This window comes from Varanus komodoensis, unplaced genomic scaffold (genome assembly GCF_004798865.1).
Source record: "Varanus komodoensis strain SLA01 unplaced genomic scaffold, ASM479886v1 scaffold34_1, whole genome shotgun sequence".
NCBI classification, from domain to species: Eukaryota; Metazoa; Chordata; class Lepidosauria; order Squamata; family Varanidae; genus Varanus; species Varanus komodoensis.
This window is the reverse complement of record NW_025335854.1, coordinates 5,428,124-5,447,991: the sequence shown is the minus strand read 5'-3', so window position 1 is coordinate 5,447,991 and position 19,868 is coordinate 5,428,124. Positions and strand designations below refer to the sequence as shown.

The following is a 19,868-nucleotide window of genomic DNA, read 5'->3' as shown; positions in this document are numbered from 1 at the left end:
GCTTGAGAAGGCAAGGGTGGCTCATGTGAAGAGGACGGAAAGATGTGTGTCTGGTCTCCGGGCTGTGACATGGCAGAAGGACCTTAAAAAGCTAGCTTTAACCTCACATTACCCCCGAGATGGAAATGCCCCACCCTAACTGTATAACTGCCATCATGACTGGTCCCAAGAGGTTTGGTCCAGCAGTAATTTTATAGGACAAAACTAGTTCACACTGTAGCTACTTTAAGAAATCCAGTGCAACTCCCAACGGACAGTCATTTAAGCAGAATATAATGCGCCAGAAAAATAGCAATAATCCCAGAGGCTTTGCTTAAAGCAGACAAGTCTTCAGTGTCGTGAGATGGGTTGCCCTGGAGGAAAAAAGCATCGGCACGCTCTCCATTCTTCAAGGGGTTCGCACTTGTTATTCTTCAGAAACCGTTTGGGAATTACTGCTGTTGTACTCCTCCACGAAGGCTTTGGGGAAAATGCCCACTTTCCCATTGCACTCGCCTTCCAGCCACTCGTCATTCACTGGAAGATAAAATAACATCAAGTCACAAACATTGTCCATTGCTGATTGTGCCGTTGGCATCCTCCCTGACCTAGGAACGCTCACGCCTGTGAATCGCCCTTGATAAAGAGGGGCGTGGGTCCTTTGCCCCTTTACACTGTGGGTGGCAGCGAGTGTGTCAGCAGGTACAGATTTTCTTGTCCCCACACTGACCAGGAATATTGTCCTGTGTGACTACTGGAGGCGTGGAGATTTTCTCCTCTGCCTATTGTCAGAACAAGAATTGGGAAAAACCGGGAGGTGGTTCAGCCACACAACTCGTGATGTTCATGAAAGTCTAAAGGATCCTTAGGTGCCCTCTGCAAATTGAAAGAGAAACCGGTGAAGTGGTGCCAGTATCAGTGCCGATGTGGAGAAAAGATTAAACACTGGGGTGGTTAAGCTTCAGAAGCACCATAATTCAAGGGTGCAGGAAAAAAATCTGTGAATGCTTTAAAAATGGGAATGCCGTATTGACAGACAAAACACTGTCGCCCATCTTTAACCCTTGGAAGCACAGAGGAACGCATCTGGCAGGTGTGAAGTTGCCAGAACGCAGCAGAGTGGATTCAGTTGGGAATTGCTTTGGTTCTTACAATGCCGAACCCTGCATTCTGCCCTTGGGGAAACATGAGCTCAAAACTAGTGCAAAGGGGCACTTGTTCAGTCAAACTCCTTGCTGCAGAAATGGTGAGTGAGGTTACAAAAAGATTTGGTTGGGTGTGGGGAATTTTGGACTGTTACCAATGGGCAAGGCATCTGAGGGCATGTTGCAGACAGACAGAAGGGGGAAATGCCACCATCTCAAGTACAAGTGGCTTAATGCACACTAGGAAGATGGTGACCTCCAAGTCACAGGGAGAGAAGCAAAAGTGGCTCCCTTCACGAAAATAATGAAGAAACCCTCGAAGGACAGGCTGTCCTCCAATGTCTGGGGGGCAGCCTTATCCCAACCATGGGAGGTCTTGGAGCTAAGCTCTTGAGTATTGCTGTGCATGGGGAATAGCGAGGCAAGCAGAGTGGTCCAGAAGGAGAGACTGATTCTGCGGGGGCTTTCAAAACTACACTCTGCCTTTCCCTCCTTCGGAATGGTGGAATTAAGGTCCAGTTAAGCATCCTCTGTTGAATATGGTGCAGAAATGAAAGACCTCAGACTTGATAGGCAGGCGTGTCATGAGCGGAGCCAGCTGGAGCCAGGGGTCAGACTAGATGGCCCAGGAGGCCCCTTCTGACTCGCTCTGCTTCTTTGTCTCTAGATGTGGCCCCAGCTCGTTGTGTCTTGCATCCAAAAAGGCTGAACGACCATGTAGGGTGGCATTCTGAAAACAAAATGCAGTCTTCTTTTCTCATCGTCCTACTCTCTGTCTAAGCCAATTCTTGCAGCTTCGCGCTTCTAAACTTGCTCTTAATGGTCCCTCAGCTCTCAGCAAGCATGTATTATAGGGTAAGACTGCAAAACCCAAAGGAGATTACGGAGTTAACCTTGGCTTATTTCCTACTGGTGGAAACTGACAACTTTGCTGAAAGTGAAAACACATCTATTAATCCTATCTATTAAACCTATTAATCCATCTATGAAACAGCTAGTGCTGGTGTGCCAAGTGACCGGGGAAATGTGGGAACATGTTTAAGAAGTGAATTCTCCCTTAAAAGCTTGGGATCATGGGTTATAACTGTGGGACTGCAAGCGATTCAAATGTGATTTCTAGACCACAGGTTGCTGGATTCGCAGCCATGCACACTGGGTCTCAGAGGGGCAGATATAGCGGGTCTCCTGTAAAGGCTTTCCGCCAGAATCGGTAGGTTGCAGTCTGGCAATTCTGCATTGCATCTGGGGCATTGCTCTGGGGAAGGCTAGTGGCAAGGTACTTCGGACCTTGGCTGAGGGAGGGAGGACTGCTTGGGAGGTGGGGCTGAAGAAATGCAGAAGGAGCAGAAGTGGTGATAAGAGAACCCGCTGCAGCATTTTGTAGCTTTGTGGAGAATTTTTGTACATGTTCCTTAAGTGTTTTGGTCACACTTAAAAACAGATCATGATCTTCAAGTGCTTGATTAACATAATCAAATATAGCGATCTGCAGGAAATTAGGGGTTAGAGTTGATTGGTGACTTTGAATACTTCAGCTCCCAGTAGGTGGGGCTGTTTAGGCCTCTTAATGCATTTGAGTCAAGAATTCCAACTCTTGCTAATACAAAAAGATGCAGAAATTGCAGGGCAGGTGGAGTTGATAGACATTTCCGTGCACAGTTTACAAGGCTCTGTGGTTTAGGATTGATTTACCTTTAGCCAGAACAACGATTGTCTCTCCCTTTTGGAACTCCAGATCCTCCGGCTGGCTGGCTTCATAAGTATATCGTGCGACAACTTGGTTTGCTTCCATCTCTTTTGGTGCCTCCTGTTTCGTCTCTTTGCCATTTTCCACGCTTGGATCACCTTGTCCTTCCTGATGAAAGAAACGGGCATCTAAAATACCTTTTGCCATTTCCTTAATAAGCAGCACAGAATATTAAAAATGGCCTCCTTGTCATCTGTCTGACTTAATGTTGCTGTGAATCTGTTTCAAGACAAGCTTTTCAAGTAACCAGTGTGTAGGAAATGGAAACTGGTTATTCCGTGAAGGGACTAGAATACTGGGGCAGGGTGAAACTGATGGCACAGCACTACCTGGCAAAGTGAACGGCTCCCTGATCTCGTCTCGCTCACCTGATCAACGCTGCACCACAATGTCACACAACGGTTCTTTGCATGGGTCCACAAGTTCTTCATGCTGTCCTCATTCAGAAGCACCAAATCTCCATCTCTAGGCCGGTATCTGGGGGGAAAAAAACCCTGAAGCAGGTAAGGCGAGGAATGGGTGAGCAGCTGGATTTTTTGTTTTGGTTTTTTATCAAAATTATGCAATTTACGCCTCCTGGAATGCAGTGTGGATCTGAATGAAAGTCTTCAGTTCCCAGCTTGGGATGTGGTTTGGGTTGTGATGGCAACAACAGAGCTTGAAAAGCAAGTACAACTGAAGCAGACACATGAAAAAAATGCTCACATCTGAAAAATGTCCACCAGTGCAGAGCACTGAAAAATGCACACCTTTGATGCAAGCACTTTGAAAAACCCGCACAAAAAGATAGATGGATTTGGGCGCACGTGAGATGGGGAAATCACTTGCAATCCAATCCAGACGCAAATCCAAGCGAGCCTCGCGGAAAATCAAGGACTTTTGCTGAGAGAGAGCAGCAAGGAGGGGCTGCCAGGTTCAGTCCTCACCTCAGTTGCGTGTGCTGGGGTGGGAGTTCCAGCTTCTTGCACACCTTGTCCACCAGGCTGCTGTAGGGCAGGTCGGGGCTCGCTCGGAGGGCGACGGTGTATTTGTAATGCACCTTGACGATGTGTGGCGTTGGAGTGGCCAGGCCAAGCTGAAGGAAGGGAAAAACAGACCGGAGAAAAGTGGGACACAGCACAAGCGCAACATCCGTCATCAGAATGGCTCCATGCACGGAGGAAAGCCCGGGAACTGGACGTGTGAGATTCTGAGGGGTTCCAGCAAGCCAGATGCAGCTCAGGAGGTGAGGGACCTCCCCTGAAGATCAGGCCTGGTTGCTTTACGCAGCTCCAGCCGTGCTCCATGCCTGCAGCAGCAATGCAGGAAGTGAATCATTGTGACACGATGACATTGCATTCATAGCTGGCCTTTCCTCCTCTTGTGAGGAGGAGCACGCAAGGAGACTGACAGGAGGGCCCTCTGTTACTCGCAGGACGGCTGCTGCTAGTCAGAAATGCCGCGGCTCGCTTGAGACGAAAGCAGACGGGGCAATTCGCATGGGAGGAGGCATGCCCGTTCTTCGTGGAACCCCAGAGAACACAGCGGACTCTAGGTATAGCAATAGGCAGCACAGGCCCCGTGCCCGTTGCCGGCGTCTCATCCCCCAGAAGACCCAGTGCAAAGAAGACACTTACCTTTGTCGCTGTTTCTTGACCTGTAAGAAAAGGTGGAATGTTTTTATTAAGAAATACAGGTGCAGCAGTATTAATCCGGCAGAGGCTGCTGCGGAGCGCCATGCTACACCAGGGGTGGGCAGCTTGTGGTGGGGGGGGGTGGATTATGGTCCCCATCAGCCTTAACAGGCACAGGCCAGGGTGGGGCCTGGGAGAGCAGCAAGGCAGCGCCAGCTCCCCACAAGTGCCGCTTGCAGACTTGGGGAGCAGCTGGTTGCTGGCAGGGGCCCAGACAAGCTTGGCGAGGGCAACAAACACGGTTGCCCCTGTTGCCAAGCAGCTTGCTAGCCGGTCTAGGTGCCCTCCATGGGGCTGGTTGCCAGGGACGGGGGAACACGGCACACGAGGACCAAGCCCTCACGGAGCACGCCGTGATAGGCGTGAAGCTCCTTTGCACCTCCACCAGAAGGACTTTCCACCGAGTGCCCTAACCTGGGGGCAGCTTAGCAGGCCGTTCCGGAGCTGCAATGCTTGGTGGAGAAGGAATGTCCATCTCTGCCATGTTTTCTCCCTGCATAAAAGCAAAGAGGTGTGATGCACAGGAGGGATTGCAGTATAACCCCAGAAAGAGGCATTGCTCAAAACATAAGCCAGTCCCTTTTTGGTGGAAGTGAGAAAGCAGGAAAGGAATAGGATGACCCTATAATCCACATGCAAGAAGTACTTTTGCTTGGGATCAGCAGCTTCTCTGGGCAACATGAAGCAATATTGAATTTTTCCACTGATGCTTATCCAGTTTCAGGGACCAGCCTCTAAATTTGTATCCTGCCTGTTGGGCCAGCTGCATATACATGACACTCGCACCATTCCTTTAAAAAGGCCCCATGCAACCAGGAAATGAGTGCAGCCTGCATACAAATCTCCGTTCAAGTGCGGGCTGATGGAGCAGCTGTCACTCGCCCTGTTTGCACATAACATTGGCAATGTGTATGTTAATTAATCTATGGCTTGATTTTGGGTTAACTTGGGGCTGCTTAACCCATGAACAACCCCAAGTTTCCCCATTCAGATGTTACAGTAACAGCTCTCAAACGGCATATTATTTATTATATTTAAATCCTGCTCTTTTCATTTCAAGGATCTCAAATAATGCCATACTGAACATGAAAAGCGTGCAGTAACATCCCCTGTCAGGGCAACTCATCAAATATTCGGTGCCTGCTTAGAGAAGAGTGTCCTACCTTGGAATCTAAATGCACGCCATGAAGGTACCAGGCAGATCGCCTGGAGAAGGGCACTCCACAGACTGGGGGCCACCACAGAGAAGGTCTGGTAGCCATGGGTCCCACTACTGAGGAAGGCAGCACTTGGAGAAAAGCGTCCACGGACAGCCTTACCTGCGGCCTATTGCCCAGGTAGGTTTTATGTGGCTCAGACTCAGCCCAAGTCTCACACATAACTTAAAATCATTGTGTTCTTACCTGGACTGGCATCTTTTTCATTTCCATTGGCTCCAGGTAGTTGCAAGGTACAATTCCTTTCTGTACAAGAAGCACAATCAAGGAATCATCAGAAGAATGAATGGCGTCACCTTTGCACACGGAGGGCAAGGGGGCCTCGTCGCAAATGCCGCACGATGGAACACCTGCAGCAAATGGCACCCTTTGCTTGCTTTGGGGCTCAGCGGCCCCATGGCTGGGAGGTGATCTGTGCAACAGCTTCAGCATCCGTACGACTCCACTGCCCACTGTGGGGAACAAGCCCTCATGGGCTTCCATGTTGTCTGGACATGGCCTGCTTCCCACAGGGTGGCTTCCCGGGGGCAACGAGACGCTATGTCCAAAGGACACTTTGGAGTGACTGGCACTGGTTTGCCACCTGTTTATTTTTACCTCTTTCACTCAAGAAATCTGTGCAAATGTCTTCACAGTTTAAAAAAGTCTTTCACAGGTATATAGTTATTATCACGCTAAATTTCTATATTGCCCGTAGCCAAAGCTCTCTGGGCAGCTCACAACACTGAAGTCCCCCATCCAGGCTTCAACCAGGCCCGACCCTGCTTAGCTTCCAAGATTAGGGAGGATCATGCACTTCAGTTGCAAAATCTTGCCTAGTTGATGACTTGGTAAGCTTGAGCTATCAACTGGAGCCAAGTGGAATTGGTAATTCAAATGAGAAAGGACCGGGTGAGACTGCATGTAGGCACACCGTTCCCAAGCTGTCGATTGAAAATCACTAGAAAAAGGGAAGCAAGTGGAAGAAATGGGGGCAGCAGCAGGATCGCCCCTCTCGCACTGTGATGTAAAGCGTGCAGTTGACCTTTCTGGAGGTCCTTCGCATTTTCAGCATGTCCTTAGATCTCCAGCTGCTCCAGAAGAGGGTAGTGTGAACTCCCCCTGCTTCTCACAACGCCTCTTCAGAGCAGTTAGTGCCATGCTTACTGCCGTGCCCTGATGGTGTTCACCAAATAAAGCCCCAAGAAAGTGGCTGACTAAGATGGGACACGGGGCGTAGAGGAGCGGGGATGGGTTCTCTCCCACCCTTTCTGTCATCTCTGCGTGTTTTGTATTTTGTAAAGCATTTGGAAAATGTGCACGGTTTTCATTGTGAAATAGGCATCGATGTCACGGCTGGGAAGTCAGCGGAGCAAAAATTCAAGTACAGAGAAATTTTGAACTGTTCTGCGACACCCAAATAGGCCCCACAGACCACAGTGAGAACCTCCAGCCTCACAATACCTTTCCATTAAAAACCACAGTGGCCCAGTTATCTTCTTCCTTCTTCAGGAGAAAAACAATGTTTCCAGGAAGGACTTGAAGCTCTGCTGCGGTTTCTGGTATAAATTCGTACAAAACTCTGTGTGGTTCTCCCTGCAGAGCCCTGTGTAATAATAACAGCATATTAATATTAATAATTATTAAACCAATGCATTAATAATACCTGACTGTCTACAGCACAGTCCAATTCCCTGAGGAAATTCCAACAAAGTAGATTAAAAAAAAAGTTAACCCAGATGTGTGGTGAAGTTCTCAGCAGGCAGCTTCATTTTATTCGGCACTGGGCATATTTAAAACACATTTATTTTGTTGCAATATCCTGCATCCCAAACAGGGAGAATGGGAAGGGACGACATACCAGTTTGGGCCAAAATTTCCAGCATATTATTTTGCATTTCACCAATGTATTTCATATGTGTCTGTGTATGCCAGGTGTGTTTTTCCATGCTTTTTTTCATTGAAAAAGGGAAGGTCCTCTTCCAAGAAGTCCTTCTTTTTCTAACCAGTGGGACATCTGAGTTTCCTGGGGTTGTGCATCTCAACAGAATTCTGTGTTTATTTTAACTATTCTGCAGCTTTCTTCAAAGAAGATTCTGGCCGAGTCAGTTTCGAGGCACTTCGTTGACGTTCTTCAAAAGTGATTGGCCTTACCTGAGGGTTTCTGGGGCTTTGGGCCTGGGGGGCGGTTCGGATGCCTGCAAACACACCGATATATTTCAGCATTAGCCTCTCTCTACGCAAGAGCAGTCTGCCAGCCATTTAGAAAGCAGGCCCTGAAAAACGGGGGGGGGGGCAACTGGAAGGCCCCCAAAATATGACCCGGAGGCTCATCACAGCTGGCCCTACACACACCAGCATCCTTTCCTTTTAAAGCAATTGATAGTCAGGGGCTGGGCATGCATTTTATCGCATTTGCACTTGAAAAAATAAGATCCTTTCCAAGAAGGAGATGGCAAGGGGTTGTTTCCCTCTAGGCTTACACACGAGGCAACACCTCTCTGCTATGGGAGTGGGGAATTCTTGGCCCTGGGGATGCTCTTGTACTACAACTCCCATCAGCCCTAGCCCACTCAGTCCATGCTGAGGTATGATGGGAGTTCTAGTCCAATCCCCACCCCCAGTCAGAGGTGCCTTCTAAATGCTTCAGCTAGTCGTTTGCTGAAATAGATCGAAGCAATGGATTAACTGGCTGAGTGTGGTAGCTTCATTCCGACATCCCGGGGAGATGGGCCAAGAAGCAAACATGGTGACATTAGCCTTAAGCAACCGTCCCTTGAAAAGCGAAGCGTCTGGCGGCATTACGCAACTTGAGCTATGAAAACAGGGACTCTTGAGCCATGGAACATGACAGAGTGCTGTGAGGAGGCCTGGCATGGGAAGCCTGGAAGTAATCTTGGGGAGGGTCTATCATGCTGAGAACGGAGCTGGAGCCCCCAGCAACGTCGCTTGGGTGCTCCAGAGTGTCCAAGAGCAAGAGGAGAGGGCGAGCGAGTGAGCAGGAGGACGAGCGTCAATCTCACCTGTGGCTGCAGGGGAGCAAAGCCCGAGAAGTCATCGTTGTCAACCACAGATGCCACGACCTGGAATCAGAAGGAGACGTGTATTTTGAATGGCTTTATCCTCACCGGAAAGCAAAGCTGGGGTGCACTCTCTTTCTTCCCGGGGCTGTGCAAACCAGTCTCTTACGAGTAGGTTAGGGCTGGGCAACCAGGCGCCCTCAGGAAGTTTTGGCCTGCAAGCACCATCACCAAACGGAGCGGCTGGCCAAAACACCACCAGGGGGCCGCTCTTGCCTTGGATATTCTGCGTGTGTTTCTTCTGTGTTAGGTACCCGACTAGAATGGTACCTTCACATTGGAGGGCCGTTAGAGCAGCCTCTGACCCGAGCATTTCCGGAAAATAAGTTGCTTCCCCTCAGTCCATTTTGTCCCCAGTGATTCTTAAAAGAACATCATTCATGAACGCGCTTTGATGCTTCTTGGTTAGCCCCACGAGGAGCAGCAAGGCAATGAAGGTCAGGCTGGGGAAATGCAGGGTGTGGGAGGCAACATGCGAATCACAGGCCGGGTCACATCCGAGTGCTTAAATTGAATTTTGGCACCGGCATAAAGTTGCCAGCTTTTCAACCAGACCCGCTTCAGCAGCACACAGAGGGGAGCTCTGCCTGCCCAGGCCACTTCTGCCGTCGATTAACACCATACCGTGGCTTTCCCTAAGAAATCTTTCTTCTCCAGCTGTGCCACTTGCTTTTCATTCGGCCGAAACAACTTCCCTTCAGGAATTGTCATAGGCTCAAACAGTCTTTGCTTCTGTAAAGATACAAACGCACAAAAATCACTCGCTTCCTCCCATTCTCGGGTGCTTGTCCAACAAGCCAATCTCCTCCCACGCTTTCTGCTAGAGGCGTGTGTTGTGTGTGTGTGATTCCAAATCAGGGGAGGGCGACGGTGTCCCTCGGGCCGGTTCCATGGCGTTCTCATGTTGTGCGGCAGAGAGAGCGAAGGCAGAGTGCCAGGCCTGGAGCCCGGAGCCCAACCCAACCCAACCCTCTGTGGGTTTCCTGCACGTCCGCAGCTCTTCCCTTGGCCCCATGGCCTTTCATCCAACCACATGTCAAGTGAAGGTTTACCCTGCTCTGTGCAGATTCCCCCCATCTAATACCTCTCCTAAAACTCAGCTACTGACAAAAGGAGACGACAGCCTGGTATTGCTGAGACTTTGGCTCCACCCCCTTTGCCCTTGGCCACACCCAGCTTCTTCCACTTGGCCTTACCAGGATGGACTCCATGGCCTTGTCTAGCTTGCTCTGCCGGGGTCCAGCCTTCAGCTGCATTGCCTTCATCAGATGCTCCTCGGCCTTTTTCCACTCCTCCAGTCTAGCATAGGCGAGAGCTGTGTTGTACAACACCTGCCAGGGAAAGGGCCGGACGGTCAGAAAGGGACAGCTTCTTCGGAAGTCCCATTAACTTCCATGGGGTGAACAGAGCACTGGCTTTGGATGTGGAGACCCTGGATCCCAATCCATGAAAGCTATGGGATGACTTTAACCTTCTCCAGCTCAGCTTACCTAGCGGAATGGGAGCGCTTCCATGCATGGCACCTCGGAGGAAGGACAAGATGCGGGTGTGATAAGCCGGAAAGAAATGTGCCAAAGTGGAGTGCGAGGCTTGGGGGTTATTCCCTGAACTCAGCCGGTTCTTCACCATTATGAATGAGGCCAGGCTGAGCCAGAGCCAACTCCTCCAGCGTCTTGGATTTCTGGCTGGCCGGCTACTGCCAGCAGCCTCGAACAAGCCCCGGGACTCACCTCGCAAGCAAGCAGCTTAAACTGAAGGCCCAAGATCTTGTAGTCAATCAGGATGTTCCCTCGGAGCTGAGCGAATGCCTCCTTTAGGTCATTAATGGCTGACTCGTAGCTGGAAAGCAAAGCAAAGCACACCGAAGTGACCACACTGAGTCCGTCTGGGCTGAAACCAATCTGGCACTGGGCACGGCTGCACTCAGCTGGTTCCCTGACCGTCCTCGAGGGAGCCTGCGCTCACCCTAGGACCTGCCTTCCACCTCGCGGAGCACTGATTGCCATGTATTATTTCCTCTTAACAGCATCCTGGGGCAAACGCTTAAAAGGACGAAGGTGCCTTACGCCACTTCGAAGTTACACAGTGATGTTGCTGAGGACAAAAGGGAGTTTTTTGAAAAGGAATCATGGTCTTTTACGTGGCTTATGGGAATGAGTGTTAAAGCTTGCATTTATTTCTGGGGTCCCCAGCATGGTTCTGTTGGCACTAATGTCAGGCACCTTTTTCCTCCTGATTTTTATTTCTTCCTTATGCTTTTGTTTTCATTGGGATGCTGCAAAGGCAGGGTTGGGCCTCCAGTGCCATCTCTGTTTGGTTTCAGTAGAACTGCTCTGTGTTTTACTCCTCAAGCCACATCACCTCTGCTTTAGACTTGAGTTCTTGAGCAAGATACTTTTTGCTTAGTCTCAAGAGTTTGACATCTGAGAGATCAGTGTTTCTCCTGGCCGAGTCTTTCATGGCAGCCTTTTTGCAAGCCCTTTCTCAAAGCTTGGGGCTCCCTGATTTTTAAAATAATTTCATTTAAAAATTGCCCAACTACCAAAGTTCTCTGGGTGGGCTGCAAAATAAAAACATGACATGTAAGCTGGCGATAAAAAACAAAATAAAAACAGATCAATATGAGATGAAATTAGCAGTGGGCACATAATAAGGCCGGGATTAAAACCAGCAGCAGGAATGAAACAGGGCAAACACCCACAAGAACTTGAAACAGGTATCAACATGCCTGGGAAAATCAAAGATGGACTTCAATGAGTGATGAAAAGAGCAGGGCTTTTTTTGTCATAGAACGCACTGGAACAGCGTTCCAGCACCCTTTTTTGATGGATTTTTCCAAGTGATTGTGAATCGCCCTGTTGGGCATAGCAGGACGGTGGCAAAAATCATTAGCATAGTGCCTGCGGGCTGCTTGTGTGTCCGCGCTGGTTGTGAGGGCGCTGCTCGGCTCAGGACGCTGCTCGGCTTGGGATCGCTCGTGTGGCCGCGCGCTGAGTGCTTACTGCCGGCGGCGACCATTGTGTAAAAGTGTGACCCCAAGATGTGAGTTCTGGCACCTTTTTTTTTTTTTTTACAAAAAAAGCACTGAAAAAGAGTATCATGTAGGCCTCAGGTGAACACCTCTGGAGAGGATATTCCATAGGCAGGGTGCCAGAAGAGAAAAGGCCGTTCATTTTGTAGCTTCCTTTGATAAGTGAAGATGGGGAGAAGGCAATTCTTCAGGTAACCAGGCCGTCTTCAAAGCCAAGCCTGTGTATTCCGTGTTGCAATCTTCCAAACGGCAGCTTGAACAGTGGCCGGAAGGGTCCCCCTGGCTAGAGAGGGTCATAGCCATAAAAGACACTGCAAGAGCCTCCAGGAGAAGGGCTTTGGAGCCCTTGAGAGAAGGGCATTATCTACATATTGGTGGCACCTCAGCCCATTTAGTCTCCCAGTGATTTTATGTAGATGTTGAAAAGCACAGGAAATTAAAATACAGCTCTGTGGAAACCTGGAGGTTAAGTTACATGTACTTCGTACGATGGTTAAATTCTGTATCTGGTCAATGTGGTTTATTTGAAGTGCAGTGCGGTCTATTGTAGTGGATGCAGGCATGTATCTTTTAGGGTGTTTTTATATTCAGATTTCTTTGATAAAGAATTTCTCCAAAGCACAATGGAGACGAATTGCATTCATTCAGTGGATCTTTTTGTTGCTCTCCTCCAGGATTTTTCCACAGCTCTTCATTGCATCGGGAGCCATCCTCATGAAATGCTCGCCACTGTCCAGGCATCACCGCAACTGTTCCCACTAAGGCTGCAAGTCTCCACCAGTTCCATTCAGGCATAGAAAGCTCCTAGTCCTTAGTGTTACGGTTGAGAATCTTCATTTTCCTTCTGTGTGTGTGTGTGTGTGTGTGTGTGTGTGTGTGCGCGCATATATTTAAGAAACAGTTCTTTCCTAGTTTGTACTATTGTGACCAATGCCTTACAAAACCCCAGACCTGTGAACTGTAACAGAACTTGGCTTAAGTACAGAGAATGGAAAGAAATGCATTTCTTCCCCTAACTTCTCTGCTCTCTCTCTTCTCATCCCTTCCCTTCCTGTGATTGCTCAAGTGTCAGATTTTAATTATAAATTCCTCCAGGCAGGGAACTCACTTCTGTACTTCCTTTGTTGAAAGTGCCATGCATACAGATACTATCTGTATACTAGGCTTAGTACCAGTTGCTCGCATTTCCAGTCCTAGCAGGAGCAGAAACATTGTGAAAAAGAAGTGTATATAGGCAACGACGTCTGGTTAGCGTCAAAATGGAGAAGAGGGTCTACAGATCATTCAGCATTGCTTTGTATTTACCAACACAGGAGTTTCTTTTCATTTGAAATAGGGATCTCTGGGAGCTCTGGCGCTGATGAGCTTCCTCCGCCCAGCCGGCACAGCTGGACGGATGAACATCCTCACCTAAGGTAACACCCCATCGCTTGTGCGGGGTACGCACGTTGTCACTCACTTTTCCATCCGGTAAGCCACGGCTCCTCGCTGGAAGTAGGCCACCGCTAAGTGCCTGTCGTTGTTGGTGCTTTTGGTGAAAGCCTGAAAGAAGCAGAAATGGTTAATACCCCGGGGGGGGGGCGGTTCTCCTGCCAAGGGCACCCCTGCCTTACACCTTGAGGTTCCGGGATGGCCTGAACAAATTTGGGCCTGGGCTTACACAACTCGCAACCCCGTTTGGAATACTCTGTCCTCTGCGGGGCATGTGGAGTTGCATAACCAGAAGCTCAGGGTTTTATCTGTGCCCGGGAGCAGCTGGCCTGGCCTGGCCTGTCATTTTGCTGACGGAGGCAAAGAAAACTCTGCTCTGTTCCTAGCACGGAAGCCGGCTAGATGGGCAGCTGAATTTCACTTTCACAAACAGTGGGCCAGTCCCTCCCACCGCAGCTAGTGGAGGCCGGGCGCTGTGACACACTCGGTTCTTTTCCCAAGACCTTGCAGCTCCCTGACCCCAGTGTCTGGTGCCTGAGCTGGTCACTTCACTGTGCCTAACAGGAAGGCCAGCCTAGTCCAGGAGTGCCATAGGGAGGAAGGCTTGACCGAACCGCAAGCAGAGGGCTCAGCGACCCGCAGCTCTGGAGCCGCATGTGGCTCTTTCATCCCTCTGCTGCAGCTCCCTGCCGCTCAAAATATGCCTCACAACCGCCAATGTGCGACACCCACCGGCACGCGATTTACGGAGCTTTTCGACCCCCAGCAGGCCAACCATGGATAAATCCAAGAAAAGAAAAGTTTCAGAAGAAAACAGAACGTTTAATGGTACATGGGCAGATTCATTGGCTTTCACTGCTGATGAGACTGGTTTACCAGTAGGATTAATATATGGTGAGAAATCGGCAAACAACAGAAAGTCGAATGTGGCAAGACATTTCCAGAATAAACACACAGCCTTTGCTGAAAAATATGCAGATGGAGATGAGAGAAAAAAAGCCATTTCAAAACTGATGCGGAAGGTTGATCTGAGCAAAAATCATAATTTAAGTTTGGTGTTTTAGTTCATAAGTACAAGGAGGACTCAAATAGACACTGAGTATTTTATTTGAAAGTAACCTTCAGCGTCTTTTTTTCAGAGTTCAAAATGCTTTTGTTGCATGCAGAAATAAAAAATTGTTTTCTCTGTAGCAGTTCATTGATTTCACAAATGCAACACACTATAGTTTTTTATACATAGCATAAAGGTAAAAAACCATATATGCAGTGTTATCTTCATTTTAGATGTCAAAAGGGTTTTGCAGCTCCCGGTGTTTTCTTTTCTGTGGGAAGCGGGTCCAAATGGCTCTTTGAGTGTTTAAGGTTGCCGACCCCTGCACTGGCACATCAGAATGTACGGTCACCAGCCAACCAGCAGTTTGCTAGTCTGGCCAACCCAAAAAATGCAACATCCGCCAGGTAACCAGTGGTCCGGGTAGCGGCAGCAGTGACTGTCGGCTTCCATCTGGCTTTAGTGCCATTGACAGCCGAAACAGTTGAATGAAGCAGACTGAATCCAGACAGTAAAGGGCTTGGCGAACTACCAAGTCATACAAAGATAGTCTCCTGGCTAAGCAGCCAGGCATATAAAACAGCAGCGCAAATCTGGCTAGGCTCCTAACAGAAAGAAACCACTACTACTCCAGAACATGTTGAACATACTGTGTGGGTTCAGACAAACAACAACCCTTGGTGGGTTTTTACCATTGCTGGTCTGTCGTGTTGTCTGAACCCAGTCACAATATTTTACCATGGTAAGTTTATAAACCATTATAAGAAACTATCCCAGAGTTCCCTAGAAGAGCAGCCACTCTAGGAATCTCTCCAGTCATCCAGCCTCTACTATCATTCTCAGCCCAATGGACCAATGTGGACCAATGAGGAAGAGGGAGGCAATGGAGGCAGAAAGGGGATGCAGCTTGGGATGACATTTCAGGTGCGGTGGCTGACGGGACCAATAGCAGGAAAACTGAGTGGGGAGAACAGAAGCCGAGATAATTTAGAAACTGCTTGATTGCACTGAGGCGGCTTATTGTGTTGTATGAACTTAATAATTGTCTTTCCCTGGGCTTCTCCTGGATCAATGAGCTCCACCTGGCTGCCAGGCAACTTCCCGACACCCCATCAGCTTATCGCCGTGTTTGCACCCACACATGTTCGATGCACCCAGAGCTGTTAATAAGCTTGGTACTCAGGGCATCTTCAGACACCTCATTTACAAACACCTAATAAACACAAGGGCGAATCAGCTTTTAGCTGGTACCTTCATTCGCTGTGATCACCTGCCAACTCGGTTCCAACACGGTGATCTGCTAGGATCCACCCCGAACCCACGAGGCGGTGAGGGGCGAGTTTTTGCAAGCACCACAAAAGCTACTCTGCTTGACTCATGAGCTGTGCTTTGGTCAGTGGGTCACAAGCGGCGCATGGAGCTGGGTTTCCATCTGCATGGGACATTAGTGTCCTTTCGCAATTTCCCAGCCTCCAGTGTGTGTTTCCTCTGAAACCAGATCCTAGAGCCTTTTATAGGGTCGCATCCACCCAAGGCTAGAAGTGGACTTCACTGCTCCCCCCCTTCCCTTGGCAGCTTTTCCAGCTCCTTGAAGAGTTACTCAGAGGTGAGGGCATCCTGCTGCTGAGTGCAATAAGCACCGGTGTGGAGGGAGGAGACCCCCCAAAAATAAGGATGAGGGGCTCCCCCAAAATCAGCAAAGCGTGCCTCTGCAACTGGAAGCCTTCCTCTCTTGGAAGGCAGATCCTGGGTCCAATTCAGTGATTATAATTCTGCACTAATTGCACAAACTTCCTGCGGAATTGCTCAACTTCCTGTGGAACGAGCCATGAGCTCTGTTCCTATGCCTTGCGTGCTGGCAGCGGGGACAAAAGGCAGGGAGGGAGCCACACCAGCAGCTCGCCCAGCTTTGGCCAGGAACAGGGATGCCTGCGCCAGCGGAAGTTTCCATTTGTCCTACCTGCCTGGGTCCAGGACCTCGACCCAGGTTCAGTCGGCAGACGGGGGTGGTGGGCCGCACTTCTTTAGACCACGAACGTGCAGGTGCAGATTTAAGGCTGAATGCTTCCCCTTGCATTGATCTCCCTGCATGTAATAAGCTAGCACATCAGGGAAAGGGTTCCATTTCCCCTTTCTCCTTGACACTTGTTTGCCTCACGCAGAGAGATTATTTTAAGCCCATTTCTTTATTTTATTAATTTTGTTATTTAGGAGAGCTCGTGTCGTGCAGTAGTTGGGGTGCTGGGCTGGGGACCCAGGAGATCCAGGTGGTTCCAGTCCCCATTCAGCCACTGAGTGACTTTGGGCCATTGATGGACTCTCAGCCTAACCTACTTCACAGGTTGTTGTGAAAGTAAAATTGAAAGGAGGAGGAGAGTTATGTAAGCCAGCCTGATTTCCTCGAAGGAAAAAATACAGGGTATAAATATAATAAATACATACTAATAAAAAATAAATACCATTAAGTATTCACTTGCAGCTGGAAGTAGTATTCTCATTCTGTGTAACATGTAACACAAAACCCAGTCGTCTTAAGATTCAATGCCATTTATTTTATTTAAAACTTTTTTAGCCTGCTCTTCAGCCAAAAAGTCTGGTACAAAACTTTCCCTACTTTCCAGCTTAGCTCTGCGAAGACAACACACAAGCAAGAGAAGAACACAAAATGCAAGTTCAGTCTAGCTCATCAAGAATGCAGCATCGGCACTTGCACCTGCTAATTCAGTCTAATGCAACTCCAGACTTACCTAACGGACTCCTTGCTAATTCCTCTCCCCGCCTACCTGTTGCTTTTGTTTCTGTCCCCGGCAGAGAGAATTTCAGAACGCTGCCCAACCCAGCCGCTTACCTGCAGCGCCTCCTCCAAACATCCCATGACCAGGTGGACGCAGCCGATGTTAAAGCAGATTTTGGAGGAAGGGTTCTGGATGGAAGAGAAGGCCTGCAGGGCTGCCTGCCAGTCCTTGTGGTCCGCTGCGGCCACCCCCTCGCTCCAGAGACGGATTATTTCGACGAGGGACATGGCGATGCTCGAGCGCTGTGGCTGGAACAGAGATGCTGCTCACCCACGCCTGGCTCCCGCAGCTGCTTCCCTCTTGCTCGTACACTGAGCACTGGCACAGGGCTGGCTGAGAACTCTTGGGTGTTGCAAACCGACCAGGAAGTGTCCCACTGACAAACTGCAGCAGGGCTGCTCTGAGAGGGGAAGTAGCACACGCAGGCTGGACGTCATGAATCTGCCACAAAGCTGTCTCTCTGAGGCATGCCCTCCACGAACTTCTGGTCAGGCCTGTCATGCTTTCTGACGCTGACACCTCCTCATCTTGCTGCAGTCACAGCTGCTCTTTCCCAGACTTTGGTTTCCTAATTATAAAAAAGATGCAGACGGCTTGCATCTGTAACTTTCCAAGCCAGGCCTGTGTCTTCCTCTCATCGGAGCTTTCGAGTAAGGCTACGGCGGTGCAGTTGCGGGCCTCCTCACTTTAAGGCTGCTCTGCCGTCTGTCAGAAAAGCTGTCGTGCTGTGCCAAGGCGGGAAAAAAATATTATTCCCCGTTCTATCGGCCAGTCTACCTTCCAAGTGGGATCAAGGGGCACTGTCTTGCCTATGAGAGAGAGAGACAGAGAGACAGAGAGAGAGAGAGAGAGATTCTGCAGCTGCGGTGTGGCTGGCGAAAGAGAGACTTGCTTTGTGCAGCTGCTTGGAAGGAGGAGTTTTCTGTCTCTGAGCAGGTGCCATTCGCGCTTTGGGTTGCTGGATCACAGTGACAGAAGCAGCTCTGCTTGCTTTGCCTGTGCATGTTCCTCACTATGTTCTAAACTTGCCTATTTGTAAATAAACAGAGATTACACGTCTCCAGCGTATCACATCCAGGTGCCTCTGCAAATATCTTAGTGCCGTGGAAAGCGACAAGAGCAATGTTATTGTAGTCCGCCTTTCCAAATCACAGGAAGTCTGACCTGGAAACAAGGTTGCTTTGTTGGATACAGTTCAAGCTTCCTGCAGAAATTCCTGACTCCCAGAAAGCCTGAACGATATGGCCAATGATCAGGGATTATGGGAACTGTGGTCCCAACATCTGCAAGGCATTGGCTTGCTTCTCTTGGGTGGAAGGGCAAAAATTCATTTCATTATGTACAATCACTTTGGCAGCTGGAGAGGAAGGCCTGCTGCAGAGCAGTATAATTCAGAGTAATGCACACTTGATGTAACCATTTAGTACTGTAGGAAGCTATCTTGCACTGACTTGGGAATGCTGGGAATCGTAGGAAGTTTATGTATTTAAACATGCCTAAGGCTGCATCCAAATGTATGTAGTTCAAAGGACTTTAAATATGAGCGTGCTTTGCCTGAGCATGCAGAGGTAGGTATGAAAATCCTTAAGTCACTGTAAAGTTGACTTAATGTTGTCAACTTTACTATTTTTAGCTGAATGCCACTCAAAGTTCTGTTTTTTATTTTATCCATATTTTATTGTATGTTTGAGGGTTGTAATTAGTTTCTTATTGTGTTTTTATCTTATGATTGTGAGCCACCCAGAGGTGCTGAAGCACAATGGGGTGACATGCAAATGTATAAAATAAAACAGGCCCAGGTGTTGCTGTGCTGGGGTTGAATGACTTGAAAGCTTAGATGACAGTGAAGATGAAGATGATCGTATGATAGAGATCTTTATTCAAAGCACTTCATAATTCATATATACTTATTTTATACTTGTATGGCCTCTTCATCCGAGATGTTTAGTGTACTGTACAAAGTTCTCTCTTCTTCTGTGTCCGAACCTTCCAAGAACACTGCTAGGGTAGGGTTGGTGAAGAGTCTGTGACTGGCCCAAGATCACCCATTGCGCTTTACATCTGAGTGGACTTTAGAGTCTGGGTAAGACTGGAAGCCCCAGTCTTAGTCTAATGCTCTAACTACTAGCAACTTCACTATATTAGTTTATGCTTATACTATCTCAGTAGGCTAACCCTCTAAGGTAGCCGATGTTCATAACTCCCATTGCAAATTGAAGAACTGAGCCTAACAGAATAGTGAGTTCAGGGCTGAAGTGAGCTTTGAACTGGCCCACAGCTTAAACGCAGTTACTAAATTAAATGTTTGAACATTTTGCTTAATCTAGGGCAATTCTTTCCCATGACACAAGAGCTCTTCCTTCTGCTTTTCCTCCCTTGTGGGTTCCTTCTACATTCAAAAGACGCTTTCTGTGACTAACACCCTCTATCTGGCACATATCTGTCTAAAATCACAATGCTGTTGGAAAGAAAGAAATCTGTCTGGGGGTGTGAAATCAGAATCCCATGGTCAGGATTCAACCACTCATGGATTCATCCATCCACTATCTCTCTTCCTTTGCTGGGAGCAGGATGAAGGATCTGAATGCTAATTTCTCTAGGCAAAATGCTCTGGTGTTGTCCATGCCTGGAGTAAGTTAGTAGGAGATGCTAGGTATGGTTGCTAATTTGAGCAAACCTACCAACAGATCTATCACTGCAGACGGGGACTGCAGCCAAGAAATTAAAAGATGCTTGCTGC

General features: G+C 48.7%; 1 protein-coding gene across 1 annotated transcript; it reads right to left on the bottom strand.

Annotated features, from left to right (window-relative positions):
• Positions 1 to 173: 173 nt before the first annotated feature.
• Positions 174 to 17,524, bottom strand: NCF2 (neutrophil cytosolic factor 2). Its single transcript, XM_044439307.1, has 15 exons — positions 17,182 to 17,524; positions 13,311 to 13,393; positions 10,551 to 10,659; positions 10,017 to 10,151; positions 9,445 to 9,552; positions 8,764 to 8,823; positions 7,895 to 7,938; positions 7,205 to 7,346; positions 5,948 to 6,007; positions 4,959 to 5,037; positions 4,488 to 4,507; positions 3,798 to 3,946; positions 3,240 to 3,348; positions 2,817 to 2,979; positions 174 to 516 (listed from the first exon to the last, which is right to left on the bottom strand). Exons 1-15 carry the CDS (start codon positions 17,353 to 17,355, stop codon positions 407 to 409), a joined length of 1,545 nt encoding a protein of 514 aa, XP_044295242.1. The 5' UTR covers positions 17,356 to 17,524; the 3' UTR covers positions 174 to 406.
• Between the last annotated feature and the right edge of the window lie 2,344 nt (positions 17,525 to 19,868).